The sequence below is a fragment of the Amblyraja radiata genome, chromosome 4 (assembly GCF_010909765.2).
Source record: "Amblyraja radiata isolate CabotCenter1 chromosome 4, sAmbRad1.1.pri, whole genome shotgun sequence".
Classification (NCBI taxonomy): domain Eukaryota; kingdom Metazoa; phylum Chordata; class Chondrichthyes; order Rajiformes; family Rajidae; genus Amblyraja; species Amblyraja radiata.
The window spans coordinates 72,788,033-72,810,937 of record NC_045959.1 but is presented as its reverse complement, the minus strand read 5'-3'; the positions used below and the strand labels follow the sequence as shown (position 1 = coordinate 72,810,937).

Here is a 22,905-nt window from a genome sequence, read left to right as displayed (position 1 = left end):
AAACGCACACATATACACACACTTACCCACACACATACAAGATGATAGTTTTAAAGTTATATAGAGATGTGGTGACTACCAGGAATCTGCTGCATGAAGCTTCACAAATGGACAAATGAAAATTGAATAATTTGCGTAGAACTGGAGTAATTAGGCAGCTGTTTGCTATCACATTAACAAGATACAGCAAATTGTTGCTGAACAGTAACACAACCTCGTATAGCAAAACATTCATGTACAAAACAACTTATCCCTTAACCCTTAGCCTTGTGATCTATTTAGTGGAGGTTGTATTCTCTGAGCATCACAAATGTCACATTTTATCTCACCTTTTGTTGTGCATTCATAATTTTCGTTTTGTTTTTCCGATTATCAGTATACAAATCTAGCAATTCTGTGTATATCATATTTTCCTTCACGTTGTTTTCATTTACATAATTACTTGGAGTAATAGATTTAACTTTTGGCATTTGTTTTGTCAGTATGACTAGTGTGCTACATTTGTTTTTGTATGGTATTGAAGTACATATTTTGAAACTTAAAATCACCAGTAGACTATAGCATAAATTATAGTATAGCAATTGATTTAAAATGAGAAGACCATACTATTTCCTCTATTGTGTCCTGATGTGATCATTTGATTCTACTTAGCTTAATGAAACTGGGAATTAAAGGAGTTTCTGGTTATACATTTCTACAATACTTCTATGTTATGTCGAGTGATAGGAGAGAAAAAAATTAGTTTCTGGGTATAAAGTTCTCCAATACTTTAGTTTTTAGTTTAGAGATACAGTGCGGAAACAGGCTCTTCGGCCCACCAAGTCCACACCAACCAGCGATCCCCGCACATTAACATTGTCCTTTACACACTAGGGACAATTTGGATTTATACCAAGCCTATTAACCAACAAACCTGTATGTCATTGGAGTAGAAACATAGAAACATAGAACATAGGTGCAGGAGGAGGGCATTTGGCCCTTCGAGCCAGCACCGCCATTCATTGTAATCATGGCTGATCATCCACAATCAGTAACCCATGCCTGCCTTCTCCCCATATCCCTTGATTCCGCTAGCCCCTAGAGCTCTATCTAACTCTCTTTTAAATTTATCTTGTGAATTGGACTCTACTGCCTTCAGTGGCAGGGAATTCCACAAATTCACAACTCTCTGGGTGAAAACGTTTTTTCTCATCTCAGTATTAAATGGCCTCCCCTTTATTCTTAGACTGCGGCCCATCGTTCTGGATTCCCCCAACATTGGGAACATTTTTCCTACTCTACTCCCTGCACCTCCCTGCACACTATCAACACTTCAATACTACACTATCAATACTACATTCAAATCATCTAAATGGAGGAATGAACCTTGCAAAATGTGGGGAAAGGATTTTTTCTCCCAAGAAGAGGTGGGTGATTCTGTACAATCATAGAAATGTTTTATGCCGTGTACAATATATAAACAAAATATTACTTTTTAAAAGATTTTAATCACATTGTATACACTAATTCAGTTTTGACAGATCACTAAATAATTGTAAATTAAAATTATTTGTGCTTTATTTTTTGAAAATAATTGAAATGCCCACATTTTGTCCGTTTTCCATTTGCAAAATAAAACAAGTGATAAATTTGTGAAATTAATTTTTATAAGTATTCACAAATCATAATGAAAAAAATTGCATTTGAAGAAAAATATATTAAAATAATAGAAGTCTTGCAACATGCTTTATAGGCAGTATTTCAGTAGTTTTTCAAACCATTGGCTTCGATACTTGAAGTTGATCCATTTAGTTTCCATCAGCATTATGTTTACATATATCAAGTATAATATACTCCAAGACAAGTGGAAGTACTGCCCAATGTGGTTGTGGCATCATTATCATAATGTTCAATGTAGGAGACTTTTAAACCGTATTGTAGCATATGTCGCTCTGGTGACGATGTCATTAGAGGAACATCAAGGCACTTCCACATACAAACTCTTGTCTGAGTACATGTTAATAGTTTTTCATGTAAAAAATACAACTACAGGCTTTTTAAAACGACTAACATTTCATCAGTCATCCTTTGGAGAATCTTGCTGTGTTGATCTGAAGCTGTGTTTTGGCCTGTGTTCAGAGCCCTCTGCAGATAGACATTAAAATCCTTAGTAAAATTTGCCTGAGTATTACTTTCTGGTGAAGATCAAATAGCTCCAGTGTCCCTGTGAGTAATAATAGCCCACAGACATTTCATTATTTTATTTTCAGAAACAAAGTCGGGAAGGCTTAAGGTTCTGACGATGTATCAATTAAGGATTGAAGCAGGGTTTTGTAGACTGCAGAGTTCATAAATCTTGGATAAGAGTCTCTGTGCATTAATGTGTAAATCTGAAGCTGTGCATCATCAAATGTATGAGGGGTAGGTTCAAGCATATTTCTGTTGATGACCTCGCGGACTCTGGAATCAAGGCTGACCTAAATTTAGAATAATACAAAAAAAAGGACCAGCTATTTCAGAGTATAATGTGCTTTTTATATGAACTAATGAAAGATTAATTTCAGAATACTACATTTCTGTAAAACCATTTTACAGAATAATAACAGGATAGAAAATGTATAAATGTACCCTTGTTCAGTATAAGAAGAATCTACTACCTGGTTGAACTCATAAGGATGCCTATTTAAAAATGTATCGGGGCAGAGGCACATGAACTTCCCTCTTCGCTACTTTTAAGTACCGGTACTCTATAGATTGGAGAAGACATCCATTTGTGTTAGCTTAAGTTTCCTGGAGGATCAGCCATGATCATATTGGAGGTCAAACTGGCCTAACCCTGCCTCTGTGTTTATGTTCTTTGTCCTTCATTTCAGCAGGCAACATTCATTGGACTTTGGAGCAATAAAACGATAACATGGATGATCTCAATAAGAAATAGTATTTACATACTATTAGCACAAAAACAGATGTTTCGTTTGGATGATGAAACAGGAAGGAGAGTAGGATTGTAATGAATATAATATTAGAGGAACAAGAATCAATCTGATGCATTTTATGAAGACCTCATGTTGTTGAAAAATCTCCCTACTAATGAAGGGTAACATTTTTTTTAATCTGATAAGCAGTGGCGGTGCACAGAAACTAATACAATAGGAGTCTGGGAGTGGAATCAGGACTAATGGAGACTGTAGCCATAGGAAGAGATGGAAGAATTTATGGAAAGGAACCTTCTTCTGACCTTAGGACTGACTTCAATATAAATCACTGATCCAATAGGGTAATATAATTAAGTAATTTAACAAAAGTTAAAGCTCAAAATATTGGATTTTGAGGGTGATCCTCTACTGAATTATCATAGCAGCAATAACTGAGGAAATAAATGCATTGCGATTAGAGCTTCCATACAATATAGAGGTGGTTTGTTTTTTTATAGATATATTCCAATTATTGACTACACACTTATGAGTTTGTATCTATTTAAATGCAGGGCCATACACAACAGCTAGAACAGAATTAACACTTAGAACTATGGATTTAATTTACCAGATATATCTCCAAAGCGTTATCATTGAATTATTCTCATCTATCAAGACCTGTACAAGTATTATTCAGACACTTCTGGAATAGAACCACTACCAACACGCAGATTCATTTGAAAATAATTCAGACATAAACATTGAATGTTCCAATTTACTCATGGTATGCAATCCATAGAATCCTTTCTGGTAAAAGATGATCCTTCACACATTTTGTACTTATCAATACAGATTTTCAGTTCTGATGCCATCGAGAAACCTGTCCAAACTCCCTTGAACTGCCCTTGATTATCTGAATGAGCATAGTAACTCCACTTTAACTTCGTAAACCAATTCCAAGATCTTTATTTCCCAGGTGTTCTGAAATGTGAGGAAGAATCTACTTTCTTGGATCAGCCATGCTGGGAAATGTAAATGATGGATGAAAAGTCCAGGTTGCAAGGGACCGGACGTCAAAAAAATACAACTGTAAGTGCAGATAAATTCCAACTGTAATGAAGTTTAGTCCATCCACATTCCTGAGTCGGTCGAAATTGTATGAATTAATTTCTTATTTACTTACAGTAAACTGAGTAAAATTTAGAAACAGTGAAGGGCTATTCTTGCCGAGAAAAAGCTTCTAGCCAACTCCTCACCAGCCAAGCATTTAGCGAGATGGGACTGCAGGTAGAACAACTGGGTGCTCTTCGTCACTGATTTATGGAATGTAAAAGCAGACTGCATAGCACGCAACAAAAGCTTTTCTCTGCACCTCGGTACATATTACAATAAACTAAACTGTAACTGTAACCTGGACTAAACTTACATATATTTTTTCCTACCTCTTGATATACCACTTTGGTTAAACATAAAATGACAGATATATTCATTTCTAACATATCAATATTCTTTTCTTCTCTTTGCTTTGATGGTTTTTCACTCTTCTGAGAGTGGTTTGGTAATATATCCAAATCTGTTTTTAATTAGATAAATCATCTTTGATTTATAAAATCCTTTTCTCAATTACATAGGTATTAACTTTTTCATTCAAGCTTGTTTTAATGCCACAAAGATGAGCTGCTAGGTTTGGTTTCATAATATACTAGAGGATAAATATTCAAATTATACTGACTTTTGGGATTACAAAGAAAAATTGATTATTTCCAATAAGGCCACCTTTAAAAAACATCTCCTGCTAGTAGATGATTTTTAAAAAACATTTTGATATAATTTTCAACTTAGCGTAGAAGATTATTCAGGTTCTAGGCTTGACTCATCTTACAATGTGAAGGTTAAACAATCTGAAACCCTAACCTTGTTTTAAGCTTGTGGTAATTTTGAAATTTAATACAGTTAAACACCAGTGTGCCGAAGATAATAAAATAATACTATCACACTTTAAAGATTATGGTCCATATTTTACTGCCAATAATGTAGAATGCTTACAGATAGATACCCACGGTTTGTTCATGGGTCCAGCTCACCGAGTGTCTTTGTGCAGCATATCTTATAGAGCCCTCTAGTGGTGATCTGGGAGACATCTGAACATTATAGAAACATAGAAAATAGGTGCAGGAGTAGACCACTTGGCCCTTCGAGCCAGCACCACCATTCAATATGATCATGGCTGATCATCCAGAACCAGTACCCCGTTCCTGCTTTCTCCCCATATCCCTTGATTCCGTTAGCCCTAAGAGCTCTATCTAACTCTCTTGAAAACATCCAGTGAATTGGCCTCCACTGCCTTCTATGGCAGAGAATTCCACAGATTCACAACTCTCTGGGTGAAAAAGTTTTTACTGATCTCAGTCTTAAATAGACTACCCCTTATTCTTAAACTGTGACCCCTGGTTCTGGACGTCCACAACATCGGAAACATTTTTCTTGCATTTGGCCTGTCCAATCCCTTAACAATTTTATATGTTTCTATAAGGAAATTATCTTGGAAATTCTAGTTTAATTATGCTCTCAAATTGTTCATACATAGGAATGGGATAGGAATAATATCTTCCAATTGAATAGGAGTGAATAATGCTAGCCATATTTTCCAAGATTTATTATGCAGCTCTTCTAAGAGATGAATAGATTTTTTTTTAAAGCAATTTTATTTTATTATTTAGCATTTTGTGTGCCATTCTTACTTCTGGCAATATTTTTGAAAAGAGCAATTGGTTTTAATCTCAATCCTTTCTTGCACGTGCAGTGGTAACTCAGCCTTGGTTATTTCTTCACATTTTGTTACTACAGGTAGTGGCAGGTCTATTTTACTTATATCTGATATGTCAGTACTAATCCGATTATTTCCAAGAAACTGAAATCTGCTTAATTCTACTTGGATTGACAGAACAAAAATACATTTATTTATTTTAGAAAATGTTGGTGAATGCGTTTATGGAACGGTAACAATACTTGCAATTAATTTACTCACAATTGCACATTATTACATTGTGATCTTTTAACAATTAGGTTATTTGTTACAACCATGGTATTTGTTTGATCGAAGAATATTTTAACAACACCTATTTTTGTTATTTTTAGATTAGGATCAAGTTAATTCAAAGTATTTTTTTCAGACTGACTTGATTCCTGGTGCAATCTGCTTCAAACATTGACAGACTATTATTGTGTTGATAATCTGTCACAATATTTTACATCAGTAAAAAGAGCTTTCAAGGGATTAGTAAATAGCGATTACAAAAATCCCCATCTTTACTCCCTCACGACCACACATTTAATATTATGTCAATTCCTTTAACATAAATAGTGTGTGTAATGGAGGTCCGACTTCATTCCTCTGTCCAGCTTAATGCTCTCAGTAATATCTCAGAATCTGATATGCAGCCCTTGCAAAAGTCCCATAATTGTAGAGATAGTGTTACAACATCTCAGAGCAACTCTTCTTACTAATGATTCCACTGCTTAGTTGGATTAGGATTGAACATTGGCCACAAATTAGTTAATTAGATTAGATTATAAGATTAGAGATACAGCACGGAAACAGGCCCTCCGTCCTACCGGGTCCGTGCCAACCAGAGATCCTTGCATATTAACAATACCCTACACACACTGGGGACAATTTTTACATTTACCAAGCCAATTAACCTTCTAACCTGTACGTGGGTGGAAACCGAAGATCTCGGAGAAAACCCACGCAGTCATGGGAAGAACGTACAATCTCCGTACAGACAACACCCGGGTCTCCGACGTTGCAAGCGCTGCAAGGCAGTTAAGGGCCTGTACGAGCTAATTCAAGAGTTATCCCGAGTTTCCCCTGATTCGAACTCAGAGAATTATGGTAATACCCGCGAGTAGGTACTCGGGGCTCTCGTGGACATTTTTCAACATGTTGAAAAATCTTCACGAGTCTTCACGAGCTTACTGCGTTTCCCGAGTACCTGCCGTTAGCGTTACGAGCTGCTAAGAGATGTCCCGAGCTCTGACGTACCCGCTACGTACATTCTACGTGCTTACCACGAGTTTGTTTAATTTTAAAAACTCGGGCGAGCTCTTGAATTACCTCGTACAGTGGGCCAGGCCCTTAACCCTACCGCTGTGCCACTGTGCCACCCCAAGTTGATATCACAACTCTTAAGTCACTTAATTTTGTATTCTAATGAAAGGTCATCAACATTGACCCTCTTTCTCTCTACATTAATGATGTTTGACCAATCTTTGGTCAAAGATTGTGTATTCCATATCTTCAGTGTTTTGTTTAAAAAGTAGCTGTGCGGCTTAAGAAGAAGGTTTGAATGTTTTCTTTTCTAGGCAATATTCTAGCTACATGCATCATTAAGCACATTCTGCTGGAATCTATGACATATCATTTTAATTGTGGAATTAATGGGGGTCCATAGGCTAAATAACCTTTTCCTTGTTTCGTACTTAAAGATTGGCCTTTGAGAACCATGGACATTTAATGCACCGTATTTATGGATCAAGGAGAAAAGGGGGAAGGTTACAGCTAAGGTTAATACACTTTAAAATAACTTTATAAATGTATACCTCTCATTTGCAGCTCTTGTAGTTAAATAGGTTTTTTACTCCTTGATCATCAGACCATTTTGCCTTTAGTCTAGGTGTTCAAGAAGGAACTGCAGATGTTGGAAAATGGAAGGTACACAAAAATGCTGGAGAAACTCAGCGGGTGCAGCAGCATCTATGGACGAAGGAAATAGGTAACGTTTCGGGCCGAAACCCCTCTTCAGACTGATAGGGGGTGGCGGGGAGAAGGAAGGGAAAAGGAGGAGGAGGAGCCCGAGGGCTGTGGGTTATAACCCACTGACTCCCATGGCTATCTGGACTACATTTCTTCCCACCCTGCTTCCTGTAAGGACTCCATTCCCTACTCCCAATTCCTCCGCCTACGCCGCATCTGCTCCCAGGATGAGGCGTTCTACACCAGCGCATCTGAAATGTCCTCATTCTTCAGGGAACGGGGGTTCCCCTCCTCCACCATAGATGAGGCTCACACCAGGGTCTCTTCCATACCCCGCAACACTGCTCTCTCTCCCCATCCCCGCACTCGCAACAAGGGCAGAGTCCCCCTAGTCTTCACCTTTCACCCCACCAGCCGTCACATACAACAAATAATCCTACGTCATTTTCGCCACCTCCAACATGACCCCACCACTCGCCACATCTTCCCATCTCCCCCCCTGTCTGCTGTCCGCAAAGACCGCTCCCTCCACAACTCCCTTGTCAATTCTTCCCTTCATTCCCGTACCACCCCCTCCCCGGGCACTTTCCGTTGCAACCGCAAGAAATTCAACACCTGTCCCTTTACCTCCCCCCTCGACTCCATTCAAGGACCCAAGCAGTCGTTCCAGGTGCGACAAAGGTTCACCTGTATCTCCTCCAACTAGCAATGTTACAAAATTTTGAGATTTAAAAAATCAAGTCTGTAATTTATCCCATCAGATAAAGCATAAAAATAAGTTTAATTTGACACCTAATTCACTTTCATATCTCAAGTATTTAAAAAGTTATGGCCATTTTCATACTCGGAAATGAGCATCTTGTTCCCTATTGATTTTCTATGGACATAACAAAAAAGTTGTGATCGTGAACAGTCAAAAGCCCATAACTTTCTTAAAAATTAAGAGAACTGAATGAAATTTTCAGTTATCATAGATTGAAGCATTCTGAAACAAATATAAAATAATCTTACTTGGATGACCTGAAATTAAAGCATATAATTAGTTAGTTACCTAATTGTAGCTAATTTCAGACTTCAATTACTAGATCTAAACATCTATCCATTTCTTAATAAATGATTAACATTTTTAAATAGCCTAAATGTCCAAATAATATTCACAAATAATTCACAATAAAACATGATTTTTAAATCTCATTTACATTAATTTATAGGCCAAATGGAAGGAATTCAGTGTTCAATTGCTGTAAATAAATGCCCATTTAAATCAGCTTTCCAGTGGGTCCCTGTGGAACGCGCTGGTTTAGAACGTTCACATTGCGGTAGATTTGTGCCCTCAAATGCCCAGAAAAATACTGCGCGATATAATGGACCCAAAATGAGCTACTCGCAATATTAAACTTTGTATAACGGGATCTTTAGAAGCCCTTTTTAATGTAAAAATATACAACCTTCCTTCAGTTGTCTGCTTTATGAGACTCTGCGGTTGCTGGCGGTCGCGGGTTTAGAGATTGATTTTTAAACTACTATAACTATTATTCAAGGCCTTTAAACCTAATAATAGCTTTTGCGACGGGGTCTTCCAGCGATTTTTCATTAATAATTAACTAGGCTGAACATCTTCGATTTGAACAGCCTAGAGAAAATCGCGTTTTAAACCCGCCCCCTCTAAACGGCGCCAAAATCGCGCACACCCGTAGCGGCAGATTTTCAAAGACGCTTCAGGTAGGCTTTGCAACATACCTACTCCAACCTCATCTACTGCATCTGCTGCTCTAGATGTCAGCTGATCTACATCGGTGAGACTAAGCGGAGGTTGGGCGATCGTTTCGCCGAACACCTCCGCTCGGTCCGCAAGAACCCACCTGACCTCCCGGTGGCTCAGCACTTCAACTCCCCCTCCCACTCCCAATCCGACCCCTCTGTCCTGGGTCTCCTCCATTGCCAGAGTGAGCAACAGCACCTCATATTCTGCTTGGGGAGTCTGCATCCTGCGGGCATGAACATTGAATTCTCCCAATTTTGTTAGCCCTTGCTGTCTCCTCCCCTTCCTTAACCCTCGGGCAGTCTCCTCCCATCCCCCAGCCCTCGGGCTCCTCCTCCTCCTTTTTCCTTCCTTCTACCCGCCACCCCCTATCAGTCTAAAGAAGGGTTTCGGCCCGAAACGTTACCTATTTCCTTCGCTCCATAGATGCTGCTGCACCCGCTGAGTTTCTCCAGCATTTTTGTGTACCTTTGCCTTTAGTCTAGTTATTTTCTTTTCTATGGTTACATTTTATTTTACTGAAACTTGCACTATCTGTATCGTTTTTCTTCAGCTGCTAACGACTTGTCCTGGAGTCATTAACCAATGCTAGAAACATGCGTTAATCCTGCCTACATCCATCATTATTTGTGCATTTTTTCTGTGCAATTAGATTGTGTCACTCTGTTGTCTAATTGCAAAATCACATTTTGGAATTATTAAGTGCATTTATGAGGTATTCCTGAAGAGAACCTGGTTACCATTGTTAATATATTTGATTTAACATCCACAAAATATTTAATGTAACATAAACTCACCTCTTTCGGTGAAAGGATGGATATATAATCCTCATATATTAATCTTGCCTTCTCCTTAACAAGAAGATTGTTGACTTCATTTTTAAGGTCCTCACAAGCCAGCCAGAACAACATATTTTCCTCACTGTACTCTGTTCGTAAAAACTCTCGGAATGCATTTCTTCCTGCAGGGCTTTTCATTAACTTGTCAAAAGACTGTCCCCAGGACTCCACTTCTTCAAGTGTTGGCTTTGGACTGTACGAGCAAAGTGAGAAAAAGTGAAGGAAGTCATTGTTAACAGGGAATTTTTTAATGAATATTTCAGGAAACAACTTGAACCTCAAAATGTTAGAAATAAACCAAGAACTACACAGTTAATTTCGTAAGGAGCGTGACAACATTTGTTCAATGACATTATATTAAATTCACACAAAATTATTTTATCATGGCATCAAAGCAAGGTAGATTATGTATTTGATCAATTATCTCCAATCCTAGATCCATGAAACATATGAGCTCCTCAAATTCTGGTCTCTTGTGGAGTTCCAGTTTTAATTCTTTCCTTGTTAACGTTTGCATCTTCAGCTCCCAAAGTCCTAAGCACTGGATTCCTCTAGCTAAACCTCTCTGTCTCACCATCATCCTATAAGAAGCTCCCAACTATGTGCCCTCGTAACTAACTTTGTTGCTTGTTGCCAGATTTTGGTTGATAATGAGCAGTGAGCAAGACTTTGTGCTGCAAATAGCTTATTTTACTATTTGATCAATTTATGGATGATCTGCTATCTAGCTTCATAAATCTGTCTTAGCTCAAAATAAATTAATACATCTGGTTAATAAAAATCTATCAATTGTGGACATCAGATTGATTCACTTTGTATTAATTCCAATTTAGGGAATAAACTTCCAACTTCTACAGCCCTTTACATGTATTCATAACTTAATTCCTGGAAGGACTGAGGAATTGTAAGGGTAAGAAGACCCTTATGGGAGTTATCTGCAGGCCCCCAAACAGTAGCCTGGATATAGGGTGCAAGTTGAATCAAGAGATGAAATTGGCATGTCGCAAAGGTAATGCTACGGTGGTTATGGGAGATTTCAACATGCAGATAGACTGGAAAAATCAGGTTGGAACTGGATCCCAAGAAAGGGAATTTGTGTAGTGCCTCCATGATGGATTCTTTGAGCAGCTTGTACTGGAGCCTATCAGGGAGAAGGCAATTCTGGACAGTGTTGTGCAATGAACTGGATTTGATAAGGGAACTCGAGGTAAAGGAGCCATTAGGAGGCAGTAACCATAATATGATAAGTTTTAATCTACAATGTGAGAGGGAGAAAGGTAAATCGGATGTGTCAATATTACAGTTGAGCAAAGGGGACTATGGAGCCATGAAGGAGGAGTTGGCCAAAGTTGTCTGGAAAGATATCCTAGCAGGGATGACAGTGGAACAACAATGGCAGGTATTTCTGGGAATAATGCAGAAGGTGCAGGATCGGTTCATTCCAAAGAGGAAGAAAGATTTCAAGGGGAGTAAGGGGGGGGGGGGGGGGGGGGGGGGGGGGGGGGGGCCATGGCTGACAAGGGAAGGCAGCGAGAGTATAGAAATAAAATAAAAGAAATATCACATAGCAAAGATGAGCGGGAAGCCAGAGCATTGGGAAACTTTTAAAGAGCACCAGAAGATAACGAAAGGGGCAATATGGGGAGGAAAGATGAGGTACAAAGGTAAGCTAGCCAAGAATATAAAGGAGGATAGTAAAAGCTTCTTTAGGTATGTGATGAGGAAAAAACTAGTTAAGGCCAAAGTTGGAACCTTGAAGACTGAAAAGGGTGAATTTATTATGGGGAACAAGGAAATGGCAGGTGAGTTGAACAGAGGTACTTTGGATCCGTCTTCACTAAGGAGGACACAACCATGTATTAACCAGAGGCTCTGGGCTGGCGGAGGAACTGAAGGAGATTCACATTAGGCAGAAAATGGTGTTGGGTAGACTGATGGGACTGAAGGCTGATAAATCCCCAGGGCCTGACAGTCTGCATCCCAGGGTACTTAAGGAAGTGGCTCTAGAAATTGTGGATGCATTCATGATAATTTTCCAATGTTCTATAGATTCAGGATTAGTTCCTGTGGATTGGAGGGTAGCTAATGTTGTCCCACTCTTTAAGAAAGGCGGCAGAGAGAAAACAGGGAATTATAGACCAGTTAGCCTGACATCGGTGGTGGGGAAGTTGCTGGAGTCAATAATAAAGGATGAAATAGCAGCACATTTGGATAGCTATAACAGGATCGGTCCGAGTCAGCATGGATTTACGAAGGGGAAATCATGCTTGACTAATCTTCTGGAATTTTTAGTGGATGTAACCAGGATAGTGGACAATGGAGAGCCAGTGGATGTAGGGTACCTGGATGTGTCAGAAAGCATTTGATAAGGTCCCATATAGGAGATTAGTCAAGCATGATTAGGGCAAAATTAGGGCACATTGTATTGGGGGTAAGATGCTGATAAGGATAGAAAATTGGTTGGGAGACAAGAAACAAAGATTAGGGATTAACGAGTCCCTTCCAGAATGGCAGGCAGTGACTAATGGGATACCGCAAGGCTCGGTGCTGGGACAACAGCTATTTGCAATATATATTAATGATTTGGATGAAGGGATTAAAAGTAACATTAGCAAATTTGCAGATGACACAAAGCTGGGTGATAGTGTGAACTGTGAGGAGGATGCTATGAGAATGCAGGGTGACTTGGACAGATTGGGGGAGTGGGCAGATGCATGGCAGATGAAGTTTAATGTGGATAAATGTGAGGTTATCCACTTTGGTGACAAAAACAGGAAGGCAGATTATTATCTAAATGGCGCAAGTTGGGAAAAGGACAAGTACAACGGGATCTGGGGGTCTTTTTCATCAGTCACTGAAAGTAAGCATGCAGGTACAGCAGGCAGTGAAGAAAGCAATAGGGCATGTTGGCCCTATTAACAAGAGGAGTTGAGTATTGGAGCAAAGAGGTCCTCCTGCAGTTATACAGGCCCTAGTGAGACCACACCTGGAGTATTGCGTGCAGTTTTGTTCGCCAAACTTGAGGAAGGACATTCTTGTTACTGAGGGAGTGCAGAGTAGGTTCACGAGGTTAATTCCCGGGATGGCGGGACTGTCATATGTTGATAGATTGGAGCGGCTGGGCTTGTATACTGTGGAATTTAGAAGGATGAGAGGCGATCTTATGGAAACATACAAGATTATTAGGGGTTTGGACATGCTAGAGGCAGGAAACATGTTCCCAATGTTGGGGGAGTCCTGAACCAGAGGCCATAGTTTAAGTTCAAGAAATGGTAAGCCATTTAAGGGCCTGTCCCACTAACGCAACTTTTCTGCAACTGTCTTCGACCTTCAAGCTCGAGGGCACTCTCCTGAAAAACCTTGAGCTAGATCGACCGTCAGCAATGAAACTGCGAGCTGGATCGACCATTAGCACACACACACACACACACACACACACACACACAAACACATCGCAAAGGTGGGGGCCAGGGAAAGTGGAGGAGCGCTGTCTGAAATTCACACCCGTGATGAAGAGGAAGGTAAAAGACGGCTGTCACAGTGTACGGTAAGTCCTTTAGAGAGTGCGGAGAGAAGGGGAGAGAGAAGGGGAGAGAAGGGCATTTAACATTACCGGTCGGTTTTCCTTGGTTCTGAAAACTCCAATGAGCTAATTAAAATGCCCGGTCAGCAAAGGAGATTGCCTACGGCTGCCCTTGACTGCCTATAATTACATAGCGACCCCACTCCACTGCACTAAGAATTCAAAAGTACCACGCCGACCAATTTTTACTCGCGGAAATTTTTTCAGCATGCTGAAAAAGTTTCCTCGACCAAACTGAGGCCGTGAATATGCGGGAACTTCCCTCGAGCATGAAGGAGAGTTACAGTGACCTCCTAGGACCACGTGTCGACCATGCTGCAAGTTTGAGTCGAGTGCAAACTTTTCTAAATTCGCCAATTATGTCCCCGATGTGGGACAGGCCCTTTAGAACGGAGATGAGGAAAAACTTTTTTCACACAGAGAGTTATGAGTGTGTGGAATTCTCTGCCTCAGAAGGCGGTGGAGGCTGGTTCTCTGGATGCTCTCAAAAGAGAGTTAGATCGAGCTCTTAGGGATAGCGGAGTTAAGGGATATGGAGAGAAGGCAGAAACGGGGTGCTGATTGTGGATGATCAGCCATGATCACATTGAATGGCGGTACTGGCTCGAAGGGACGAATGGCCTACTCCTGCACCTATTGTCTATTGTCTATTGACAAGCTCTAACTTTTTAGACTGCCCTCTGAACATAGACCATCCAATTAGTGGAATTAGTTTCAATGTACCTATTTCATTTAAAGTCTTGAAACTTCAGTAAAATCTTCTTAAGCATCTGGTTTCCAAGGGACATAACTACAAATAGTTTAGTTGTTCTTTTTAGTTTAACTCTTGGAGTTTAGGTATATACAGTACAGGTACTTAGGAATTTAAATTTGACCAGTAACAGAGAGGCAGATAGCAAATATATTGTGCATATTCTTAACAAATATTGCGTGATAATGGGGAGACTTATAACCCCTGCTGACTCAATCTCTGCAAATTCCCCTGCTTAAAGTCCAGGTATCCTTTCCTGCAAGACACTGCATCAGATGTATACTATATGAGAATGTCATCTGAGAATAAAGATGTTAGAAACTGCAGGTGCTGGAATCTTGAGGAAAAATTTATCTTTTGGTCATCAGCATCATCTGAGAATATTTATAAAGTCACTTTAATGGAGGGAAACCTCTCAATGTGTTAATCCTGGTCAAATTGTAGAGGCTCGGACCCTAAAATTGAGTAAAGGCTTCGGGGCTGCTAGGCCACTTGGTCAATTTGAAAGTGCTTTCTGTAGAAATGATGCAAGCTGCAGAGTGGTGACAGTTTTTCTAAAGCCTAGATCAGAGCTGCAGGAAGAGAATGGGAACATCTGCAGACCCTGATAATTAGGTGCAAAATGCATAGAATGGATTGGATGAATGCAGACCAGACATACACACAGGGCCGGCCTTAGGAGGTGCGGGGCCCAATTGGGAATTTTTTTGTTGTAGAAATATATAAATAAATAATTATGATTGAGTCACGTGTCGTGAGTAACATGACAATTCGGGGGAGAGTTCCTTTCACAGAGTGTGGGGTGTCTAGCCAGGGGTAAATTTGCGAGGAGGGAAGGAGCGTTGAGAAGGAGGGGGTCGGGTTCATGCCAGTAACACTCACTCACCGCTACGGGCGCGGAGCTACCGCATTGTGGCCAGGGAGAGAAGCAGCTTGCGCGGCTACGAGCGGCCTCCATCACCGGACAGCGGAACCGACTGCCATCTCAGCGCCTTCTGCCGGCCCACTCACCTCTGGCAGTGCTCTCCGTTTGAACAGTGAGGGGACCAGCTCAAGAGAAAAGATCATAGAGCGGAGTGGGTCAGCGGGTGATTGATAACATCACAGCGGGCGGTGGAGCTTACTCCTGTGTCAGCGCGAACAAGGGATCAATTGAGGTTACTCGCAGCGACTCTGGAGCAAAGACCCTTCTTTAGACTGAACTGAACTCTCGTCGGTGAGAGTATTTGTGATTGTCTGAAGAAGGGTCTCGACCAGAACCGCAACCCTTTCCCCAGAGTCCCTACCCATCCCGCTGAGCCACCACAGACAGGGAGTTGAAGGTAGACACAGGGGGGTCAACCTTCAACTTCAGCCAAACAAAAAACACAGAGTGCTGGAGGAACTGAGCGGGCAAGGCAGCACCCGCGGAGGGAACACATCACTTATCAGGAGCCGCCACGGGCCAGGACTCTTCCACTCCAACAGAAAGGAACCGCAGATGCAGCCATCGCCGCAAAACATCTAAGAATTAACTGTAGATGCTGGAAAATCGAAGGTAGACAAAAATGCTGGAGAAACTCAGCGGGAGCGGGTGCGAGGCGTCTATTGAGCGAAGGAAATAACCAAAGTTACGAAAGAAGGGTTTCGACCCGACACGTTGCATATTTCCTTCGCTCCATAGAGGGGGGGGGGGGGGGGGAATGCAGGGAGTCAGATAGACTGCGCAATGTCAGGGGGGGATCCCAGTGTGAGAGTGAGTCACCACCTGCGTACAGCGTTCCCACATCCCTCTTCTCCACCAAGCAAGGCACACTCCTCTCTCCCCTCCGCCCTCTCCCCCCTTCCTTCCCTCATCCTCACCCCCCCTCTCTAAAGTAGGAGGCAAGGGGAGGGGGGGGGGAGGTAGGGAGAGGGAGATCTAAAGGGTAACTGGTTTTGGTCTCCAATCACCTCACAAAGGGCAGCCAACAGTGGTGGTGAAGCAGAAGGGAGAACTCTCTCTCTCTCTCTCCCGCCCCCTTCTTTGCACCCGCCCTCCCTCTCTCCCCCCTCTCTCTCTCCAACTCTCCCTCCTTCCTCTCTCCCTCTCTCCTCTCTCCAATATCCCCCTCTCTTCCCCCCCCCCTCTCTCTCCCCCCCTCTCTCTCTCTCCCCCCTTCCTCTCTCTTCTCTCTCCATTTCTCTCTCTCTCTCCCCCCCACCCCCCCCCACCCACCCGCACTCACACACAGCCCGCCTGCCCGCTCCCGGCGTTTAGCCTTGAATACTCACGGCTGAGTTCGCTGCGGTGCTGGGGCTTGCTGCCCTGTAGACTCCCACCCTCCCCCCGGATCTGCGCCGGTGGCAGCGAGTGACACAATATAACGCATTTACTGAGGAATGCATTGTTTAACTACTTGCTAACTACTGCCTGTTTACAAGTGTTACAGCAGCAGTTAACACATCGTTTGTTATCCATGTTCGTTTTGTAAAAAAATCCGTATGGCGAATGTTTTTTAAAAATCTTTATTTAAGATAGCGAATTTGTATTTCCATATATAATAAGGAAAATTAACGCGGGGCCCCCATTTGGCGCGGGGCCCAATTTGGAAAAATCGGTCCAATCAGCCTAGGGCCGGCCCTGCATACACATTGTAAATAATGTTGCAAAGCTTTACTTTGCTGGATGTTGATTGGATTAAGTATTGAGCCTTGTCTGGTTTTCTTGCATATCAGGATACATGTTGCGATGTTTGTTTCCTCTGAGAAACTCTGTTTGAAAACAATGTATTAGCCACTGTATTATTGGGTTAGGGAAATGTCTGTCATGTATGGGGTTAATCGATATTTCAAGATTCAAGATTCAAGATTCAAGAGAGTTTATTGTCATGTGGCCCTGATAGGGCAATGAAATTCATGCTTTGCTTCAGCACAACAGAACATAGTAGGCATGACTACAAAACAGATCAGTGTGTCCATATACCATTATATAAATATATACACACATGAATAAATAAACTGATAAAGTACAAATAACAGACAATGGGCTATTAATGTTCAGAGTTTTGTCCGAGACAAGAGACAAGTTTAATAGCCTGATGGTTGTGGGGAAGTAGCTATTCCTGAACCTGGTCGTTGCAGTCTTCAGGCTCCTGTACCTTGCTTATTTGTTATATAAATCCAATATTTGTTATTGGATTGTAAAGAGACCACCCCCATGTGGTTCGGCCCCTCGAGGTCCGGAGGTCCTATAAAAGTCCGCTGTCACGAGGTCCTGCGTCGAACTTCTGGGAGAGCGCTTAGGACTGCGTGACCTTCTAGGGTGTCTCTGTTTGAGCGAGGCCTAGCGGGCTTGATCAGGCAGATACGAGGATCGAACCCGCGGTGGTTAGGTACAGTAGTGGGAACTGCAATTGTGTTTTGTCAAACTAAAGTTTAGATTTATGAATCACTTGACTAAGTGATTTTTGACTGAAACTTGACTGGGGGGAAGCTTAGAACGAGCAATTTACAAATGCACACCACAATATGTAAATGCTTTGTATATCTCTGAGCTTTTAGAGATGCCTGATCAACTAATTATAATTAGAATACCCAAATGCTTTGAGTAATAAAGGAAAGCTTTTTTGTTTGCATGCACTGATGAATTAAAACCGAGGTATGACAATGATCCCTTAGATGTTCATTCTCCCCATTATTCAGTGGTAAGTATGAAACCAATGTGCTCACAACAATTAATAATAATCAAAATTATAGTGTCAATTTAGTGTCAATAAAGGAAACTCCAAGGTAGGTTAACAAAGATTTAAAAAAGTAAATTCCCAATTTTATAGAGCATTACTATTAAAAAAATGCAGATTTTCTAGGCTGGGATTTTTGCATTTGAGCCCACCACATAAAGCATGAATATATGAAACAACATATAACAAACAATGTTATACAACAGATCAATATACGATGACATGACAGATTGGTTACAAAAAACAACTTACATGTTATCTATAGTCATACAGCATGAATACTTCGGCTCAACTCAGCCGAGCTCTAGTGGCGGCGAGGCTCTGGCTGCAGCGGCCCTCCGGCAGTCCTGTTTGTTTTGTGTTTTTTGTGTTGTTCATTTTCGTTTTGGTTAGTCTAGTTTTGGTTTTTAGTTTCTGTTTTGGGGGGGGGGGGGTTGAAACGGGGCTTGCTGTCTCTCCCTGCGGGGGAATGCGACTTTTTTGTCGTATTCCCCTTCCCTGCCTCCGCCTGCGCTGAGGCCTAATGGCGGAGCTGGCGACCTCGAGTCTCAGGAGGCAGAGCCCGCCAGGACTCGCACTGGGCTCGCTCCCGTGAGGACGGCCCGGCTCGGGGCTGGAACAGTGCTTTCCTGAGGGGCTGTGACGCTCCCGTGAGGACGGCCGGCCCGAGGAAGGAACGGTGCTCCCGTCGGAGTGGCCGAGCTCGGGGAGGTACGGCGCTCCTAGCCCGAGGGAGGAGCGGCGCCCATGTTGGGGCGGCCCAGCCCGAGGGAGAAGCGGTGCCCAGTCGGGGTGGCCCAGCCCGAGGGAGGAGCGGCGCCCAGTCGGGGCGGCCCAGCCCGAGGGAGGAGCGGCGCCCGTGTCGGGGCGGCCCAGCCCGAGGGAGGAGCGGCGCCTAGTCGGGGCGGCCTGACGCGAGGCTGAGACGGTAACGGTACTCACGTGAGGGCGATCCGGCTCGGGGCTGGAACGGTGCTCCGGTGGCTGGGACGGTGTTCTGGCGGCGGTGGCCTGAGTCCGGGGTTCGGCCGCGGGCCAGCGGCTGCGTCAGCAGGACTGGTGGGCGGCAGCTTCGACCACCCCGGGCCGCGGTGTTTGAGCCGCGGGACAGTTGTAACATCGCTCGGGGGGTATCGCCTCAGCACAGAGGGAGAAGAGGAGGGAAGAGACTGGAGACCTAAGACTTTTGCCTCCATCACAGTGAGGAGATGTTGGGTGGACTCACTGTGGTGGATGTTAATATGTGTTTATTGTTGTTTTTTATTGTATTGTATTGTATGTATGACTGCTTCAATTTCGTTCAGACTTCGGTCTGAATGACAATAAAGGCTATCTAATCTAATCTAATCTAAATCTAATCTAATCTAATCTATCTAAACTTGCCCATGACGACCAAGATTCCCAATTTACACTAGCCCTGCCTGCGTGCATTTGGCCCATATCCCACCCATGTACCTGTCCAAATGTCTTTTCAATGGTGTTATAGTATCTATCTTAACTACCTCCTCTGGCAGCTCCTTCCATTTACCCACCAGTCTCTGTATGAAAATGCTGCCCTGAGGTTCCTATCAAACCTTTCCCCTCTCATCATAAACCTATAACCTCTGGTTCTTGATTCCCCTATTCTGCATCTACTCTACCTATTCCCCTCATGACCTTGTACACCTGTATAAAATCACCCCATGTATAACGTCCTTGCCTGCCCAACCTTTCCCTATGGCTCAGGCCCTGGCCACATCCTCATGATGTAAGATCTTTTGTTCTGGGTTTTCCAATCAATTAAGCAGAGCGGTGCAAAGGCATAGCAGGTATCAATTTCAGGGCATTTACATAAACTTGACTTTGAAAAGGTATGACTTTATGCTGTCTATCTACCTGCAGGCATAAAGGAACTGAAGTGTAAAAATGCCAAGCACAACCCCAGATTCATAATTGCCTGGTTGATGATCATGATGGGTGCACCCAGGGCAAACATGTTCATTGTGTAGGAAAGCATTGCATATGCTGGTTTAAACTGAAGATAGACACAAAATGCTGGAGTAACTCAGCAGGACAGGCAGCATCTCTGGAGAGAAGGAATGGATGATGTTTTGGGTTGAGTCTGAATAAGGGTCTTGAACCAAAACGTCACCCATTCCTTCTCTCCAGAGATGCTCCCTGTCCCGCTGAGTTACTCCAACTTTTGTGTCTATCATACAAGTTCATTGATTTATCTAGTAGAAGGAGGGAGAAGTATGGACAAACACCAACATTGCACAGCTGGAGTGCTACCAAAATATAGCTAAGGTAGACAAAAGTGCTGGAGAAACACAGCGGGTGAAGCAGCATCTATGGAGCGAAGGAAATAGGCAACGTTTCGGGCCGGAACCCTTCTTCAGACTGATGTAGGGTGGGGGGGGGGGGGGGGGGAGAAGAAAGGAGAAAGGAAGAGGAGGAGCCCGAGGGCTGAGGGAGATGAGAAGGGGAGGAGACAGCAATTGGAGAAGTCAATGTTTATGCCATTAGGGTGCAGACTGCCCAAGCGGAATATGAGGTGCTGCTCCTCCAGTTTCCGGTGGTGCTCACTCTGGCCATGGAGGAGGCTCAGGACAGAAAGGTCGGATTCGGAATGGGAGGGGGAGTTGAAGTGCTGAGCCACAGGGAGATCAGGTAGGTTAATGCGGACCGAGCGGAGGTGTTCTGCGAAACGATCGCCAAGCCTACGCTTGGTCTCACTGATGTAGATCAACTGACATCTAGAGCAGCGGATGCAATAGATGAGGTTGGAGGAGATGCAGGTGAACCTCTGTCGCACCTGGAACGACTGCTTGGGTCCTTGAATGGAGTCGAGGGGGGAGGTAAAGCGACAAGTGAAGCATCTCTTGCAGTTGAAAGGCAAAGTGCCCGGGGAGGGGGTGGTGCGGGAGGGAAGGGAAGAATTGACCAGGGAGTTACGGAGGGAGCGGTCTTTGCGGAAAGCAGACGGGGGGGGGGGGAGATGGGAAGATGTGGCGAGTGGTGGGGTCACGATGGAGGTGGCGAAAATGACGGAGGACTATTTGTTGTATGTGACGGCTAGTGGGGTGAAAGGTGAGGACTAGGGGGACTCTGCCCTTGTTCCGAGTGGGGGGATGGGGAGAGAGAGCAGTGTTACGGGGTATTGAAGAGACCCTGGTGAGAGCCTCATCTATGGTATGGGAGGGGAACCCCCGTTCCCTGAAGAATTAGGACATTTCCGATGCCCTGGTGTGGAACACCTCATCCTGGGAGCAGATGCGGTGTAGACGGAGGAATTGGGAGTAGGGGATGGAGTCCTTACAGGAAGCAGGGTGGGAAGAAGTGTAGTCTAGATAGCCATGGGAGTCAGTGGGTTTATAGTGGATGTCGGTCAGAAGTCTATCACCTGCGATGGAGATAGTGAGGTCAAGAAATGGTAGGGAAGTGTCGGAAATGATCCAGGTGTATTTGTGTGCCGGATGGAAGTTAGCGGTGAAGCGGATGGTCAGTCAGTTGTGTGTGGGTGTAGGAGGCACCAAAATATAGCTACAAGGGAATACATTCACGAATGCATATAAATATAATGAGAATGCTCTCATACGGTTTAATCAAAAGCACTAGCATGGAGAAGAGCCAGAGGTTCAATTTTACTGGATATGAGGTCAGCAGTTTTATGAGCCTGTGGGTATGGAGGTTGGTACTTCTAAGCAATTTAAAGGAAACTTACCTGAGTAAATTACCCAGTCACGAGCTGGGATTTACTCAGGAAGGTTCCCATTAAATCACACAGCTGCAGTGCCCGTTCTATTTGGCTGAGTGTCCTGCAGGCATGTTTTGGATCAATGCAGGCTCATGTCCTCCAGCAGGGCTATAAATGAGCATGGACATCACTAAACATGTAATCAGTGCCTACCAGATTCATGACAGAAAATAACTGGGCAATTCCAGGAAAGGTGCAGGAAATCATCGCACCATGTGTTACATTGAAACACGTTTATTTTCATACACAGAAAACTGGGGGGGAAAAATAGTGCCACATGAATGAATTTCTAAGCACTCGATAATCTGGCTGGTAAATATTCATGGCAAAATTTTTATTCCACAGATTCCTTTCTGGATCCCACAGAACATATTGAGATTACAGTGAGAGGGTAAAAGGAAATTATCTCCCAATTTATCATTTTGAACGGTTATCTTATTTTACGTCAACTTTCCACACAAGTCTCTTCATCAATCTTTGTTTAGAAAGTAGCAAATAAACTTGTTAAAGAAATATTATACTAAAACAGTAGGTGCAGAATGCTATTTAAATCCTGTATATACTTGCAACGCAGAATGCAAAAAGATAATTGAATGATTCTCTTACTTTATTTCTAATACGAAGAATGTACATTGCTAACGTAATCAAAATATTTCAATATCCTGAATACATTAACCCATTTATCTAATTCCTTATTTGTATTGGTTATGTAGTAATGTCCTGGAAACTGGGTATCTTGCAAGTTTTATTGAGGAAATTGGTGAAAGGTAAATACATTTTATCAAAGTAAATATGTTAGTCCATAGTAAATAAATCGGTAGTTTGGCTGATCGTAAATATTTACCAAAAGGTGTTTACATGAGAGGGAGGGCCCCCTCTCCCC

At 42.7% G+C, this 22,905-nt stretch overlaps 1 protein-coding gene across 3 annotated transcripts in view; it reads right to left on the bottom strand.

Annotated features, from left to right (window-relative positions):
- Positions 1-1,467: 1,467 nt before the first annotated feature.
- Positions 1,468-22,905, bottom strand: part of rgs20 (regulator of G protein signaling 20) — a 110,814-nt gene continuing 89,376 nt past the window's right edge. For all 3 annotated transcript variants that reach the window (XM_033019728.1, XM_033019727.1, XM_033019729.1), the window contains 2 exons: positions 10,210-10,444; positions 1,468-2,456 (listed from right to left, as the gene is read on the bottom strand). In XM_033019728.1, coding sequence (XP_032875619.1) covers positions 2,268-2,456; positions 10,210-10,444 — 424 coding nt within the window. In that variant the 3' untranslated portion in view covers positions 1,468-2,267. The remainder of the gene's footprint in view (positions 2,457-10,209; positions 10,445-22,905) is intronic.